This window comes from Electrona antarctica (assembly GCF_951216825.1).
Source record: "Electrona antarctica genome assembly, contig: SUPER_22_unloc_1, whole genome shotgun sequence".
Taxonomy (NCBI): Eukaryota; Metazoa; Chordata; class Actinopteri; order Myctophiformes; family Myctophidae; genus Electrona; species Electrona antarctica.
Window position 1 is genome coordinate 452,786 of NW_027638776.1, and position 16,744 is coordinate 469,529.

Genomic DNA, 16,744 nt, shown 5'->3' on the forward strand with positions numbered 1-16,744 from the left:
TGACTGGCAGCCAACGCATAGTGACTGGCAGCCAACGCAACGCATAGTGACTGGAAGCCAACGCATAGTGACTGGCAGCCAACGCATAGTGACTGGCAGCCAACGCATAGTGACTGGCAGCCAACGCAGCGCATAGTGACTGGCAGCCAACGCATAGTGACTGGCAGCCAACGCAGCGCATAGTGACTGGCAGCCAACGCAGCGCATAGTGACTGGCAGCCAACGCAGCGCATAGTGACTGGCAGCCAACGCATAGTGACTGGCAGCCAACGCAGCGCATAGTGACTGGCAGCCAACGCAGCGCATAGTGACTGGCAGCCAACGCAGCGCATAGTGACTGGCAGCCAACGCAGCGCATAGTGACTGGCAGCCAACGCAGCGCATAGTGACTGGCAGCCAACGCAGCGCATAGTGACTGGCAGCCAACGCATAGTGACTGGCAGCCAACGCATAGTGACTGGCAGCCAGCGCATAGTGACTGGCAGCCAACGCATAGTGACTGGCAGCCAGCGCATAGTGACTGGCAGCCAACGCATAGTGACTGGCAGCCAGCGCATAGTGACTGGCAGCCAACGCATAGTGACTGGCAGCCAACGCATAGTGACTGGCAGCCAGCGCATAGTGACTGGCAGCCAACGCATAGTGACTGGCAGCCAGCGCATAGTGACTGGCAGCCAACGCATAGTGACTGGCAGCCAGCGCATAGTGACTGGCAGCCAACGCATAGTGACTGGCAGCCAACGCATAGTGACTGGCAGCCAACGCATAGTGACTGGCAGCCAGCGCATAGTGACTGGCAGCCAGCGCATAGTGACTGGCAGCCAGCGCATAGTGACTGGCAGCCAGCGCATAGTGACTGGCAGCCAGCGCATAGTGACTGGCAGCCTGCGCATAGTGACTGGCAGCCAACGCATAGTGACTGGCAGCCAACGCAGTGACTGGCAGCCAACGCATAGTGACTGGCAGCCAACGCATAGTGACTGGCAGCCAGCGCATAGTGACTGGCAGCCAACGCATAGTGACTGGCAGCCAGCGCATAGTGACTGGCAGCCAGCGCATAGTGACTGGCAGCCAACGCATAGTGACTGGCAGCCAACGCATAGTGACTGGCAGCCAGCGCATAGTGACTGGCAGCCAGCGCATAGTGACTGGCAGCCAGCGCATAGTGACTGGCAGCCAGCGCATAGTGACTGGCAGCCAACGCATAGTGACTGGCAGCCAACGCATAGTGACTGGCAGCCAACGCATAGTGACTGGCAGCCAACGCATAGTGACTGGCAGCCAACGCAGTGACTGGCAGCCAACGCATAGTGACTGGCAGCCAGCGCATAGTGACTGGCAGCCAGCGCATAGTGACTGGCAGCCAGCGCATAGTGACTGGCAGCCAGCGCATAGTGACTGGCAGCCAGCGCATAGTGACTGGCAGCCAGCGCATAGTGACTGGCAGCCAGCGCATAGTGACTGGCAGCCAGCGCATAGTGACTGGCAGCCAGCGCATAGTGACTGGCAGCCAGCGCATAGTGACTGCTGCATTCCGTGGCAACTGAAAGCGATGCAAAGAGCTTTAACTATGAGGCTGGAGAAGAAGTTCTAATTCTAAACCTTTTCAGGACGCGACTCCCCCAAAACAATCATATTTGAAGTGGGGACCCCACCCCCCCACCCTGACAAGCACTTGGACTTGTAGGAGTTGAGGCTTTAGATTTAGTTTGACTCGTTGACTTGTAGGAGTTGAGGCTTTAGGTTTAGTTTGACTCGTTGACTTGTAGGAGTTGAGGCTTTAGGTTTAGTTTGACTCGTTGACTTGTAGGAGTTAATCATTTAATTGTAAGTATCTGACGATACCGATTTTCCCCGATCCGATATTTATATTTGTATATAGAACACTTGCCATATCACAATAGTACAATATCCAAAATCACAGACAATATCCAGTCTAATATCATGATATGGATATAATATTGGTACTATAGGGATCACATAGAGCTTATAATTGCCTATTTTCACAAATTTGACCGGTTTTCCTCGTATAGTTTGTTGATTACTTTTGATGCAGTATAAAGGTATTTTTCTTCAAGGTTAATGATCATTATGTTGATGTGAAGAAAACATTTCCAAAGAATAAGAAATAAAGGTTGTTTTACACAAAATCAGTTGTGATGTGGCGTCATTAAAGTTAGTGTTGATGTGGCACACTGACTGGCAAGAAATTGTAAACATGGCACTTCATGTCCAAAAGGTTGCCGATCCCTGATATAGGGTACCCGCCTGGGGGTCTCGACCCACAGGTTGAGAACCACTGGTCTCAAGGAGAGAAGACTGAGACATCTGGACTACAGCAGGACTTCAGTGTGTGAGGTAAAGTCATCCTCATGTAAGTCACTGGCTGGCTGCACATGACTCAACCTCTGTGTGCGTGTGCGTGTGCGTGTGTGTGTGTGTGTGTGTGCTGAACTCTGCTGAACTGGCTCACATAAGCCAGTGGCCTGGCCGGCACTCGCTCTGTCTGCACCTTGGTTCAAACACAAACACACAAAACTGACGCATGGCTGAAACTGCAGAAACACACACGTGCGTGCGTGCATGCACGCACACACACACAGACACAGACACACACACTGCACATACACACACATTTATCTTATACACATATATCATTCTCCGACCCCTAAAGGGCTGTTCTCACCAAGCACCATAGAACTATAAATAATAATAAGTAGAGTTTTAAATACGCCTCTAAGTCAAGTGGATGGCAGAGTTCACATCACAACTAACTACCTCTAAGTCAAGTGGATGGCAGAGTTCACATCACAACTAACTACCTCTAAGTCAAGTGGATGGCAGAGTTCACATCACAACTAACTACCTCTAAGTCAAGTGGATGGCAGAGTTCACACCACAACTAACTACCTCTAAGTCAAGTGGATGGCAGAGTTCACATCACAACTAACTACCTCTAAGTCAAGTGGATGGCAGAGTTCACACCACAACTAACTACCTCTAAGTCAAGTGGATGGCAGAGTTCACATCACAACTAACTACCTCCAAGTCAAGTGGATGGCAGAGTTCACACCACAACTAACTACCTCTAAGTCAAGTGGATGGCAGAGTTCACACCACAACTAACTACCTCTAAGTCAAGTGGATGGCAGAGTTCACACCACAACTAACTACCTCTAAGTCAAGTGGATGGCAGAGTTCACATCACAACTAACTACCTCTAAGTCAAGTGGATGGCAGAGTTCACACCACAACTAACTACCTCTAAGTCAAGTGGATGGCAGAGTTCACATCACAACTAACTACCTCTAAGTCAAGTGGATGGCAGAGTTCACACCACAACTAACTACAACGACTAAACAGCAGTGGTGGAATTTTCAATACTTTTACTTTTAACCCACTACATCTCAGAGGCAATTATTGTACTTTTTACTCCTCCACTGAAATTATTTGACAACTTTAGTTACTTCAGATTTGGATTATTATTATAACAAAACATACACCATTTCAGCCCTGTGTATATAGGCCTACTTTGGCCATTTGAGAATAGCTGATCTTGTAGATCAGCTATTTTCGGGGCGCAATCCAGCACTCTTTAGCTAGTGGAGATGTTCAATGCAAAATTCTGTGTTCAAGTTCAGGAGACTAAGGGAAAAAAGCATTTCTCCTGAATGCTGCCTTCCGGGCATGGCATGGAAAGGAGTGGCATTTGCATTCGTGGTCTGGAGAGGGCAGTTGTTTTACAGACGGGTAAAAGGGCAGGGGCTGAAGCCCACTTTGATGTCTATGTGTGCACGTCCGTGCTCTTGTAGTTGTAGTTGTTGTTGTTGTTGTTGTTGTTGTGACGGGCCAATGTGTGTTAGTTCCGCTCCTCTTTGTGAGGAGGTTTATGACCAGCTCACACATAACAGGACAGTGTGTTTGTTATGAGTGGCTGCATGTGTCCCGAGGCAGAAGCTGGACTGTTATTCTATGTAATTCCAGCCAGATGAGGTGGTGGTGGGGAGGGGAGGTGGTGGTGCAGAGGGGAGGTGGTGCAGAGGGGAGGTGGTGGTGCAGAGGGAGGTTCTCTCTCTCTCTCTCTCTCTCTCTCTCTCTCTCTCTCTCTCTCTCTCTCTCTCTCTCTGAAACGCTCCCAGGAACACAGACGCACCAATTTGTCTTCAGTTTGAAGTAACACCAACAAATCACCCCCTTCTCAACACATTTTCCTCAACAACATGAACCCTGGCATCCCTGTTGTTCTGGCGTCAACATTCAAGCAAAGAGATTTGGTGTAGAGGCAAAAGAGGAGAGGACCTAGTGCAGAGCCCTGGGGGACGTGTGGTCAACGACGTACTGTATATACAGTATAGGGGTTTAACCCATTCTGGGCGGGAACCCCTTTTGGTGTTAGCATTATGTTATGCTTTAGCTATTGAAAAATAGCAGACCTACAAGCTCGTATCGCGCCACCGAGTGGCGCGATACGAGCTTGTAGGTCTGCTATTTTTGAAAAGTCGAAGAACGACTGACATAGAAACATAGCTTTTTCAGAAAACTGTCAGGATGTAGAAGACATTTTTAGAATTTTTGAAAGTAGTTCAAGTATCCGTAGGACGAAGTGCTGCCTTCAAATGAAGTGAAATGCGTTCATATTTGACCGGTTTCTATGCGGTCGTGATTGTGATACATTTGGGTATCTGGTTTCAACTCAGCTCATGGACTGAGATTGGACTGTTTTCACAAACACCTTGAAACACTTAGTTCTTCTGAGCTGGTTTTGTCCGGTTTCCCAAATCACCTCCTCTGGGAACTCATGACCACGTTATGTTCCCTAGCTTGTCCTATATGTTATTCCTGTTCCATAAAACCAAAAACGCAGATATGCGTGCTTGTACATCTGCTATTGAAAATGTTTGAATTTTTTTTTTAACACAAATCTTGGGGGTCCCCGACACAACACATTTTCAGATGGGGGCTCGCGGCACGAGAAAAACTGATTTAGGAGGCATTTCGTAGAATCGGCCTCAGGTCTTCAATGGGTTAAAGATGGAGTGCCACGATTATTTTCCACCCTAAAACATGATCATCAGGTATTATTATAATATAAGGAGGAAGAACTTGTACCAAAAAGTGTACAGTATTTCTTAAAATCATGCTTTTATGTGGACACGCCCACTAGTTCATTAAGTATGCCTGGTTTGCTTGGTGGGTGGTGATGGGTGGTGAACCACCTGAACTGAAGCCACACCCACAGCTGTTGTTGTATGATAAAGGGGGAGGTGTTAGGGGAGGGGCTGATAGTGTGATGTCACTATATTACTGTTTATTTCATTGGCCCGTTTGACTGTCAAAGGTTCAGCCTCCAGGAAGAAACCCTAAATACAAAGTCAATACACCATTGCACATAAAAACGACTCCAGGGTGTCTAATGAAGTACTGTCACCTCATAGAAACATGAAAAACTGGAAAAATACAAAAATTGTGGCACTCCATCTTTAAGTACCACACAGCTTTCAGACAAGAATCTACCTCCACGGTCCACGTTGGACCATGGGGGGGGGGGGGGGGGAGTAAACTCACCCGAGCACAGCTCTCCCTTGTAGCGCAGGCAGTTGAAGTCGTCGCACTCGCACAGCTTGCCCCACACCTTGCCGAAGTCGTTGCCGTGGCACACGCACTGGCCGCACACGCAGTCGCCGCGCCCACTGCACAGGCGCTGCGGCTGCGGCTCGCCCGAGGCGGCCGAGGCGGCGCAGCGGTCCTGCTCCGTGTGGCTGTAGTCGCCCTCGGCGCACTCGCAGCGCGGGCCCAGCCGCCCCGGGTGGCACAGGCACATGCCGCACTCGTACGTGCCGTTGCCCTGGCTGCACACGGGGCTGTCCGGCTGCGCCGCCGCGGCGCACTTGCAGTCGCACTCGAAGGTGACCGTGATGGACAGGGAGTCCTTTGGAAAGTAGAGAGAGGAGGGGTGAGACAGGTTAGTCCATTTAGGCCTGACACTATAGATTCTACAAAATGTCTTGCTTCTAAATCATGGCGGTTTTCAGAAAAAATGTCAGTGGTTGTCAAACTATTTCATGTCAAGGACCCCCAGAAACTATATGTAAATGTTGGCCGCCGACCCCCAAAATATGTTGTTCCAGGGGCCCTCCCCAGAAGCAAAGATTTGAGTTAAAAACATTCACTCTGAAAGGATATATATTCAAAGATTTGTGCCACATTTTCACGATTTAAAAAAATAGCAGATCTACAAGCTCGTAGAAGCTCATGAAGTGAGGGGCGCTCTTATCATCGTACATCATCATGACGTAACATGTCGATTTGACACATGACGTAAATTCTCCATTCATTATCAATGGGAATTTAACAAAAATACCAATTTCCTCGTCTACATATCGTAAATTCTCCATTATTCATTGTCAATGGCATTTAATGTTTGTGTTAGGACAAAAGTCTACACTATAGCTGAATATAGGAGGGGCTAGCAGCCCCTCAAAAACAAAACAATGGATAGTTGAAACCCCACCTTGAAGCCCACCGGCTTGATGACAAACGTCTTCTTCTTCTGCTTGGGGCAGCCGCGCGCTCGAGCCTCCACACTGAAAGACACCTGGAGAAGGAGAGAGACGGGGCTTCAGAGTAGGGTGACCGGTCAGAGGAGAGAGACGGGGCTTCAGAGTAGGGTGACCGGTCAGAAGGAGAGAGACGGGGCTTCAGAGTAGGGTGACCGGTCAGAAGGAGAGAGACGGGGCTTCAGAGTAGGGTGACCGGTCAGAAGGAGAGAGACGGGGCTTCAGAGTAGGGTGACCGGTCAGAAGAGAGAGACGGGGCTTCAGAGTAGGGTGACCGGTCAGAAGGAGAGAGACGGGGCTTCAGAGTAGGGTGACCGGTCAGAGGAGAGAGACGGGGCTTCAGAGTAGGGTGACCGGTCAGAGGAGAGAGACGGGGCTTCAGAGTAGGGTGACCGGTCAGAGGAGAAGGAGAGAGACGGGGCTTCAGAGTAGGGTGACCGGTCAGAGGAGAGAGACGGGGCTTCAGAGTAGGGTGACCGGTCAGAGGAGAAGGAGAGAGACGGGGCTTCAGAGTAGGGTGACCGGTCAGAGGAGAGAGACGGGGCTTCAGAGTAGGGTGACCGGTCAGAAGGAGAGAGACGGGGCTTCAGAGTAGGGTGACCGGTCAGAGGAGAGAGACGGGGCTTCAGAGTAGGGTGACCGGTCAGAAGGAGAGAGACGGGGCTTCAGAGTAGGGTGACCGGTCAGAAGGAGAGACGGGGCTTCAGAGTAGGGTGACCGGTCAGAAGGAGAGAGACGGGGCTTCAGAGTAGGGTGACCGGTCAGAAGGAGAGAGACGGGGCTTCAGAGTAGGGTGAGCGGTCAGAAGGAGAGAGACGGGGCTTCAGAGTAGGGTGACCGGTCAGAGGAGAGAGACGGGGCTTCAGAGTAGGGTGACCGGTCAGAAGGAGAGAGACGGGGCTTCAGAGTAGGGTGACCGGTCAGAAGGAGAGAGACGGGGCTTCAGAGTAGGGTGACCGGTCAGAGGAGAGAGACAGGGCTTCAGAGTAGGGTGACCGGTCAGAAGGAGAGAGACGGGGCTTCAGAGTAGGGTGACCGGTCAGAGGAGAGAGACGGGGCTTCAGAGCAGGGTGACCGGTCAGAAGGAGAGAGACGGGGCTTCAGAGTAGGGTGACCGGTCAGAGGAGAGAGACGGGGCTTCAGAGTAGGGTGACCGGTCAGAGGAGAAGGAGAGAGACGGGGCTTCAGAGTAGGGTGACCGGTCAGAAGGAGAGAGACGGGGCTTCAGAGTAGGGTGACCGGTCAGAGAGACGGGGCTTCAGAGTAGGGTGACCGGTCAGAGAGACGGGGCTTCAGAGTAGGGTGACCGGTCAGAGTAGGGTGACCGGTCAGAGCAGGGTGACCGGTCAGAGGAGAGAGACGGGGCTTCAGAGTAGGGTGACCGGTCAGAGCAGGGTGACCGGTCAGAGGAGAGAGACGGGGCTTCAGAGTAGGGTGACCGGTCAGAGGAGAGAGACGGGGCTTCAGAGTAGGGTGACCGGTCAGAGGAGAGAGACGGGGCTTCAGAGTAGGGTGACCGGTCAGAGGAGAGAGACGGGGCTTCAGAGTAGGGTGACCGGTCAGAGGAGAGAGACGGGGCTTCAGAGTAGGGTGACCGGTCAGAGCAGTGCTTCAGAGTAGGGTGACCGGTCAGAGCAGTGCTTCAGAGTAGGGTGACCGGTCAGAAGGAGAGAGACGGGGCTTCAGAGCAGGGTGACCGGTCAGAGGAGAGAGACGGGGCTTCAGAGTAGGGTGACCGGTCAGAGGAGAGAGACGGGGCTTCAGAGTAGGGTGACCGGTCAGAGGAGAGAGACGGGGCTTCAGAGTAGGGTGACCGGTCAGAGCAGTGCTTCTCAAACTGGAGAAGGAGAGAGACGGGGCTTCAGAGTAGGGTGACCGGTCAGAGGAGAGAGACGGGGCTTCAGAGTAGGGTGACCGGTCAGAGGAGAGAGACGGGGCTTCAGAGTAGGGTGACCGGTCAGAGGAGAGAGACGGGGCTTCAGAGTAGGGTGACCGGTCAGAGGAGAGAGACGGGGCTTCAGAGTAGGGTGACCGGTCAGAGCAGTGCTTCTCAAACTGGAGAAGGAGAGAGACGGGGCTTCAGAGTAGGGTGACCGGTCAGAGCAGTGCTTCTCAAACCTCCTGGAGAAGGAGAGAGACGGGGCTTCAGAGTAGGGTGACCGGTCAGAAGGAGAGAGACGGGGCTTCAGAGTAGGGTGACCGGTCAGAGTAGGGTGACCGGTCAGAGTAGGGTGACCGGTCAGAGTAGGGTGACCGGTCAGAGCAGTGCTTCTCAAACCTCCACAGAAGGAGAGAGACGGGGCTTCAGAGCAGGGTGACCGGTCAGAGCAGTGCTTCTCAAACCTCCACAGCAGTGGTTCCCAAACTGGAGAAGGAGAGAGACGGGGCTTCAGAGTAGGGTGACCGGTCAGAGCAGTGCTTCTCAAACCTCCACAGCAGTGGTTCAGAAGGAGAGAGACGGGGCTTCAGAGTAGGGTGACCGGTCAGAGCAGTGCTTCTCAAACTGGAGAAGGAGAGAGACGGGGCTTCAGAGTAGGGTGACCGGTCAGAGCAGTGCTTCTCAAACTGGAGAAGGAGAGAGACGGGGCTTCAGAGTAGGGTGACCGGTCAGAGCAGTGCTTCTCAAACTGGAGAAGGAGAGAGACGGGGCTTCAGAGCAGTGCTTCTCAAACCTCCTGGAGAAGGAGAGAGACGGGGCTTCAGAGCAGGGTGACCGGTCAGAGGAGAGAGACGGGGCTTCAGAGTAGGGTGACCGGTCAGAGCAGTGCTTCTCTAACCCTAACCCTAACCCTAAAGACACCTGGAGAAGGAGAGAGACGGGGCTTCAGAGCAGGGTGACCGGTCAGAGCAGGGTGACCGGTCAGAGCAGGGTGACCGGTCAAAGTAGGGTGACCGGTCAGAGTAGGGTGACCGGTCAGAGGAGAGAGACAGTTTGACCTACATTAGTCTATGGACCCCCATTTAATGTAATTTCTATCTCTGGGACCCCCAATTTATATCGTAAAATCAATGTTAATTTAACTCTGAGAGTGTACAAATGTACAATTGTACACTTTCAGAGTTACAGACACATAAGGCTCCATTTGGTTCCAAACTATCATTTAGCTGGGGACCCCCTGGAACTCCCTCAAGGACCCCTGGGGGTCCCCGGACCCCACTTTGGGAACCACTGCTCTACAGCTCACGGACCCCCCATGAAGCGCCATACACACTGATTCTCACGTCCAAACGTTTCGTCGGAAAAAGGAGGTGATGTTACAACAAATTTACATCATTCCGAGCATCGGATGGCCTGTCTCAGAACTTGGGAAGAGTATGCGTATTGGTTGAACTTAAACTCGAGGGTCAGAGTTACAGACCTGTAAGGGTCCATTTGGTATCCCCTCAAAGAAGGAGGAGAGGAGGAGGGGCCGAGCAGGAGACTAACAACATGATCCCTACACAGCGTCCAAATATGTGTGTGCAGTGTTTGTATAGTTGTACCGTGTGTGTGTGTGTGTGTGTGCGTGCGTGCGGTACTGTGTGTACTGCCCTATTCACCCCTATCAGACACATGACCTACTTTCAGTCAGATACGCTCACATCAAGATAAGAAATGTATTTATTGGTTATTGGAGGGTGGGAAAAACTAGAGTTCTGAGTACTTGCCAGATTTGCCGCATGCGCGCACACACACACACACACACACACACACACACACACACACACACACACACACACACACACACACACACACACACACACACACACACACACACACACACACACACACACACACACACACACACACACACTTTGCACTTTTGAACAATACAAACGGGTTCACAGCAGGCCACTGTTCGGCGGAGAATAAAAGGCCTCCATATGTACTTAGTCAACCTAATTGTTCATTCAACATCGCATCTAAATCTGGTAAATGTCCATAAGTGGGCAATTACAAGACTATGTGGGGAGACGACCATATATGGACGCGCAAGGGGAGAAGAGATAGAGAGAGAAACTGTGATTGTGTCACCTGGCAAGAGACAGAGAGGAGATGAGAGGAGGGGAGGGGAGGAGAGGAGAGGAATGTGGGCTGGCAGTGAAGTGTAATAGCAAACTTGCTAATATGCTCTTCCCCTGGAAATAATAGGACCACCATACGTTTGTGATCGAATGTGCTCTATCAGAGATCACACACACACACACACACACACACACACACACACACACACACACACACACACACACACACACACACACACACACACACACACACACACACACACACACACACACACACACACACACACACACACACACACACACACACACACACACACACACTGTAGCTGCTGTGTGTGACTGACCGTGTCTCCGATCTTGAGTCCAGAGCAGGATTTGAGTCCAGGGATGAGCTCTCCGTTCAGGCAGGTGGCGTTGAAGGACAGGGACAGCTCCTCTGGCACCCCCAGAACCTCCAGCTCCACCTTAGAGCGGATCTTCTGCAACACCAAGACATGGAGACAGGGGTCAGGCACGGTCATGGACAAATGTGACTAAATTTGACTGAGAGACTGCCATCGCGCACATTACAGCTTTCCAAAATGAGTTAATAGCACAGGCAGACTCTTCACATACTAGAGCATGTCTGAAATAAGTGTCAGAGCTGAAATCGGCATGTAAATATGAAATAAATGCCCAAACATGTAGCTAGGTGTAATGTTAGAGACCACAAAAGTGAACCTTTCAAGCCTGTTTTCTCAACTTGCTGTTTTCTGCAAGACATTACTCTATAAGCCATATCTCCAAAACTGGTGGGTCAAACTGAACAATCAATATGTCCATTTGAAGCTATGATTCCCTGCTTTCATAGGACATGAAAAAACGAAAATTCCAAAAAAACCAATGGCAGTCTCTCAGTCAAATTTAGTCACAAATGTGTCCATGGCTGAGACTTGTCCTCGTCAAATATTAGATGTTCTGTTTTACACTAGGGCTTTAAGCAACTAGTCGACTATTCAACTACAGTAGTCGACTAGTAAATCCACTAGTCAACCTTGTTGGTACTAATTGACTAGTTGATAAGAAAAGAAGTTTCTTTTTTTCTTCCCGTTTTTGTAGGCCTCAAAATCAGCTATAACTATAGTTATAGTCAGTTTTTGCTTTTTCTGCCTTCATCGACAGGTTGAAAGTAATCTGACAGGAAATGGGGAGAGAGATGGGGGGGAAGACACACGGCAAAGGCCGTCGGAATCGGGAGTCGAACCCGCGGCACGCCGTCAGGCTGGCTCAGCAGCCTAGGTGCCCAGACAGTTGAGCTAACTGTCCGGGCCAATGTACACAGTTTTTAAATGATAGTTTTTAACTATTATTATTATTATTTTCTTTTTACGTGTCAATTTGGGGGTCCTTGACATGAAAAGGTTTGCGAACCACTGGTTTAAAGGAGCATTCAGTGATTTGAGTGATTTGGAAAACCACCCAGTCCGCCCCGGTAACAAAATGTGCACATGCACGCTCTACAGTGGGGGGAAGTGCAACAGGCCAACAGCATGTGCACCAAGGCCCGCCCCCACTCGATCATGATTGGAGGAAGGCCTCTCTCATCCTGATTGGATGAAGGCTTTGCCACCCGCCACCAAAACTGAAACTAGGGTTTTTTGACCCCAGGGGCTCACTGGGGACAGGGAGGAACTCCTATTATGGTCAGCACACTCTATAGTAGGGAGGATTATCCAGAAAAAAAGAAAAAAATAAGTGATATTTAGATTAAGTCAAATCACTGAATATACCTTTAAAGTAAACTAACCCAAACTGAGTTGGACTGGGTTGTTTTAGCGTTCACATTCGGTTCATTTGCAAAAGAGGACCCACACAAGAGTTCATTTGTTAGGGTTTGGCACAGCAGGCGATCTGTCTACGGCAAGCCTAGAGGGCTAAAATACAATGGGAAAAAGGGCGAAGCGAAGTTAGCGAACCTGGACTACTCTGTGCTCACAATGCACAGGTTAACCCATTTTGGGTGTGAACCCCTTTTGGTGTCAGCATTATGTTATGCTTTGGCTATTGAAAAATAGCAGATCTACAAGCTCATAGCGCGCCACCGAGTGGCGCGCTACGAGCTTGTAGGTCTGCTATTTTTGAAAAATCGAAGAACGACATAGAAACATAGCTTTTTCAGAAAACTGTCAGGATGTAGAAGACATTTTTTAGAATCTGATCTCAGGTCAAAATGGGTTAAGTGAACCGCTATGTGGACTAAAATGAAGCGTGAAGTCTTTTTGCATTTTCACGTAATGCACAAAACAATGTCGAGTCATGAGTCCGAGTCCACTTTGTCCCTGCCTGAAAGGGTCCACGTTTGAGTCAGACAAAGAGATAATGTTAGTCATTGACGTGGTCAGTTTCACACCTTGGTGACAGCGGGGCTCCGCTTTACGAGTCTGCATTACTCTGCGTTTTACACTTTGTATGATTCAGCGTGCTGTGAGAGTGTGTCTGCATGAGTCAGCATATAAGTATATAACACCTGCTGACGGTGCCATCTCCACACATACACACACTTACACTAACATTCACTACACTAAGAAGTGTTCCTGATGAAACACTCTTTGATCACTCTCTGCTGATTTCTGATCGTTAAATTGACGCACACACGCACACACACACACTCTCTCTCTCTCTCTCTCTCTCTCTGTCTCTCTAGACTCATGTCGCGCAGCTGCGTCTAGATTCTCCCGGCGGATCCTGCCGGGAGCTGCCTATGCCATAGAAAGCATAGGTGGACCCCAGGCTAGGGGGTCCGTGGTGGAGCTGCCTATGCCATAGGAAGCATAGGTGGACCCCAGGCTAGGGGGTCCGTGGTGGAGCTGCCTATGCCATAGAAAGCATAGGTGGACCCCAGGCTAGAGGGTCCGTGGTGGAGCTGCCTATGCCATAGAAAGCATAGGTGGACCCCAGGCTAGGGGGTCCGTGGTGGAGCTGCCTATGCCATAGGAAGCATAGGTGGACCCCAGGCTAGGGGGTCCGTGGTGGAGCTGCCTATGCCATAGAAAGCATAGGTGGACCCCAGGCTAGGAGTGACTTGACGTTACAATGTTAGGGTCATGCCGTTGAAACGCTCCAGTGTCTTCCTCTTGCCTGCGTTGATTTGGCTGAGGCGCGGTGGCACTCTAGAGTCTTGTATGAGTTACAATTATACGCAATATAATTATGTTCGTGCGTGTGTGTGGTTACTCACGGCGTAGGCCTTCAGTATAAGCTGGACAACGTTGCCCGAGTCGTTGGACAGAGTTCCCACTGCTGTGCCGGGGATCAGCTCGCTGTAGTTCTACACCACACACACACACACACACACACACACACACACACACACACACACACACACACACACACACACACACACACACACACACACACACACACACACACACACACACACACACACACACACACACACACACACACACACACACACACACACACACACACACACACACACACACACACACACCTAATTTACAGTCTGCCGGTGCTAACGTGTCACTTCGAAAATAACAGATTTTCAAGTTAATCTTGAAACTCTAGCTTGAAAGGTTAGTTCGACAAATAAACTGTGACAGCATCATGTGAGTGTAAATTGACATTTAAGAATGTGTCCATTCTCACCTGGTACAAGGGGACCACCGGGTAGGTGACGGCAAAGATCAAGTTGATGTTGTTTTCCGACATCTTCTCTGTTATCAGTGCCAGAGACGGGTAGTCCTGAAAACACACACACGCACACACAGATTTATATAGTGCATTTATCTAAAGCAGTGGTTTGCAACCCTTTTCATATCAAGGCCCATTATGTATTGGGTATTTGAGCCACGGCCAGAGCACCATTTGATGAGATTTAACCTCTCAGATCCAAAACGAACTAATATTCTGTTTGTCCACAATTCCATTCTGTATTGATGTTGGTACCATTAGGAGAGATTACAGGCAAACGTTGAATTGTGTAGACCTCTTGTAAATTAAGCAATGCAGAAGTGTAACAATAATTTAACTCTTGCGAGCGTAAAATTACACGTTCATTTTACACTCTCAAGAGTTAAAGATCTATAAGGGCCCATGTGGTTAGCAACTCTCCATCATTTAGCTGGGGACCACCTGGAACACCCTCAAGGACCACTGGTGGTCCCCGGACCACTGGTATTGTATACACATTCACGTACAATTTCAGACACAGACAGCAGAGGACACCATGCAAGCCGATAACCTGCTCATCGGCAGCAGTTAAATGGTAAATGGTGCATTTATATAGCGCCTTTATCCAAGGCGCTTTACATAGATTGTGCATTACATTCACCCATTCACAGTTTTCACACACACACACACACATTCATACACCGATTGCGGCGGAAGCCATGCAAGGCACCAACCAGCACATCGGGAGCAATTTGGGGTTCAGTGTCTTGCCCAAGGACACTTCGACATGTAGACAGGAGGAGCCGGGATTCGAACCGCCGACCCATGGATCATTGGACGACCTGCTCTACCTCCTGAGCCACAGTCGCCACACAGTTAGGGGTTCACCGTCTTGCTCAAGGACACTTTCTACACTAACAGACTCAGGTAAACCAAGAACGTATATCATCAGTCTAAACAGTATAATACTAGAAAAAGTGCCCTTCTGGGCACAGGTCTCCACCAGGAGGATAGGAGTGTGTGATGTTTGGCAAAATGTTTAGGAGTAATATAAACATGTTTATTTGGGGTTTTTGTGTGTGTGTGTGTGTGTGTGTGTGTGTGTGTGTGTGTGTCGCGACTTGGCCTGTTGTAGCGCCACCATGAGGCTGATTTGAAAACTGTAAATGGTAAATGGTGCATTTATATAGCGCCTTTATCCAAGGCGCTTTACATAGATTGTGCATTACATTCACCCATTCATACACTGATGGCGGCGGAAACCATGCAAGGTACCAACCAGCACATCGGGAGCAATTAGGGGTTCAGTGTCTTGCTCAAGGACACTTCGACACTAACTCTGGGGGAGCCCGGGTTCGAACTGGCAACCTTGCGGTTTCCATTCAGAAACTCTACCCCTGAGCCACCGCCGCCCCACTGTCAAGTGGCATTTCTTCCTCAGCCTAGTAGTGGGAATAGGCATGCACAGTTTCACCGCAATCGGACGCTGCGTTGAGGAGTTGTGGCGATTTGTACAAAACGGGTACAAAACGGGCTACTCCTGAAAACTTTAGAAGCCAATCGTAGCCAATCAGGATGGATAATTATGAGAAATCAAACAAATCACATGATCACATGACTATGGAGAGCATGCGTGAAATTTGGATAAAATCTGAAGGAGTAATATTAGAAAATGTGTTTTACATATGTCGGCCTCCTGGTGGCGCTATAAAGAGCAGATGTGAAAAATTCCAGGCAAAGGTTTTTCCTTGGCCTCTAGGGAGTGTGCATACATGGTTTTACACAGATCGGTGCAGTTATAGGTAAAAACACAAATCAGCCAGTTATAGCGCCACCATGAGGCTGAGTTGAAAATATTCAAGTGGCAAAAATCTTAAAGACACGTTTCGTTGAATGGCTCTAGAGAGACTGTGTACCAATTTGCGTAATGTTTGGACAAAATCTGTAGGTGTACTGTCAAAACATTTGTTTTGCACAAAGCGGCTTCCTGGTGGCGCTATAACAGGCCAATGTGAAAACTTTGGAGCAGAGGTTCAGCTCTGGCATTCAGGGAGTGTGTGTGCAGAGTATGGCTGCGATCAAGCCAACGGTGCCAGAGATTAGCTGTTCACAGACGGACGGACGCACGGACGGACGGACGGACGGACACACGGTCACCGGGTACGGTATTTTTCTACCACAATGGAAACAATAAAGCCCTCAGGGCGTTTTGTGTTATCCTTTTATTTAGCATTGTTGTAGAACTGTACCTATCAAGTATTCAATCATTAAATCAAACCAAAAACAGCAGATCTACAAGCTCATAACGCATTGCATCACGACAAGCTTGTAGTTTTGGCTATTTTTGGCTAGAACATTGAATTCATTCTTAAATGTACTATTTTAATATTCTACAACATAGACGTCTAGCTTCCTTTTGTGCTGCGGCATGTCGCGCCGTGACGGTTCGTGGCGCTCGTGCAACTTCTCGTCTTTGCATTGAATTTGTATGTAATCGCGCTGCTCTAACCATC

The 16,744-nt window shown here is 49.6% G+C and overlaps 1 protein-coding gene across 1 annotated transcript in view; it reads right to left on the reverse strand.

The window, feature by feature from the left end:
• LOC306916009 (integrin beta-3-like) overlaps window positions 1–16,744 on the reverse strand; it is a gene marked incomplete at its 5' end in the record, with an annotated part of 89,564 nt that overhangs the window by 42,149 nt on the left and 30,671 nt on the right. Inside the window, 5 exons of the mRNA XM_079530584.1 lie at window positions 5,566–5,929; window positions 6,512–6,595; window positions 10,907–11,041; window positions 13,780–13,869; window positions 14,208–14,303. Coding sequence (XP_079386710.1) covers window positions 5,566–5,929; window positions 6,512–6,595; window positions 10,907–11,041; window positions 13,780–13,869; window positions 14,208–14,303 — 769 coding nt within the window. The remainder of the gene's footprint in view (window positions 1–5,565; window positions 5,930–6,511; window positions 6,596–10,906; window positions 11,042–13,779; window positions 13,870–14,207; window positions 14,304–16,744) is intronic.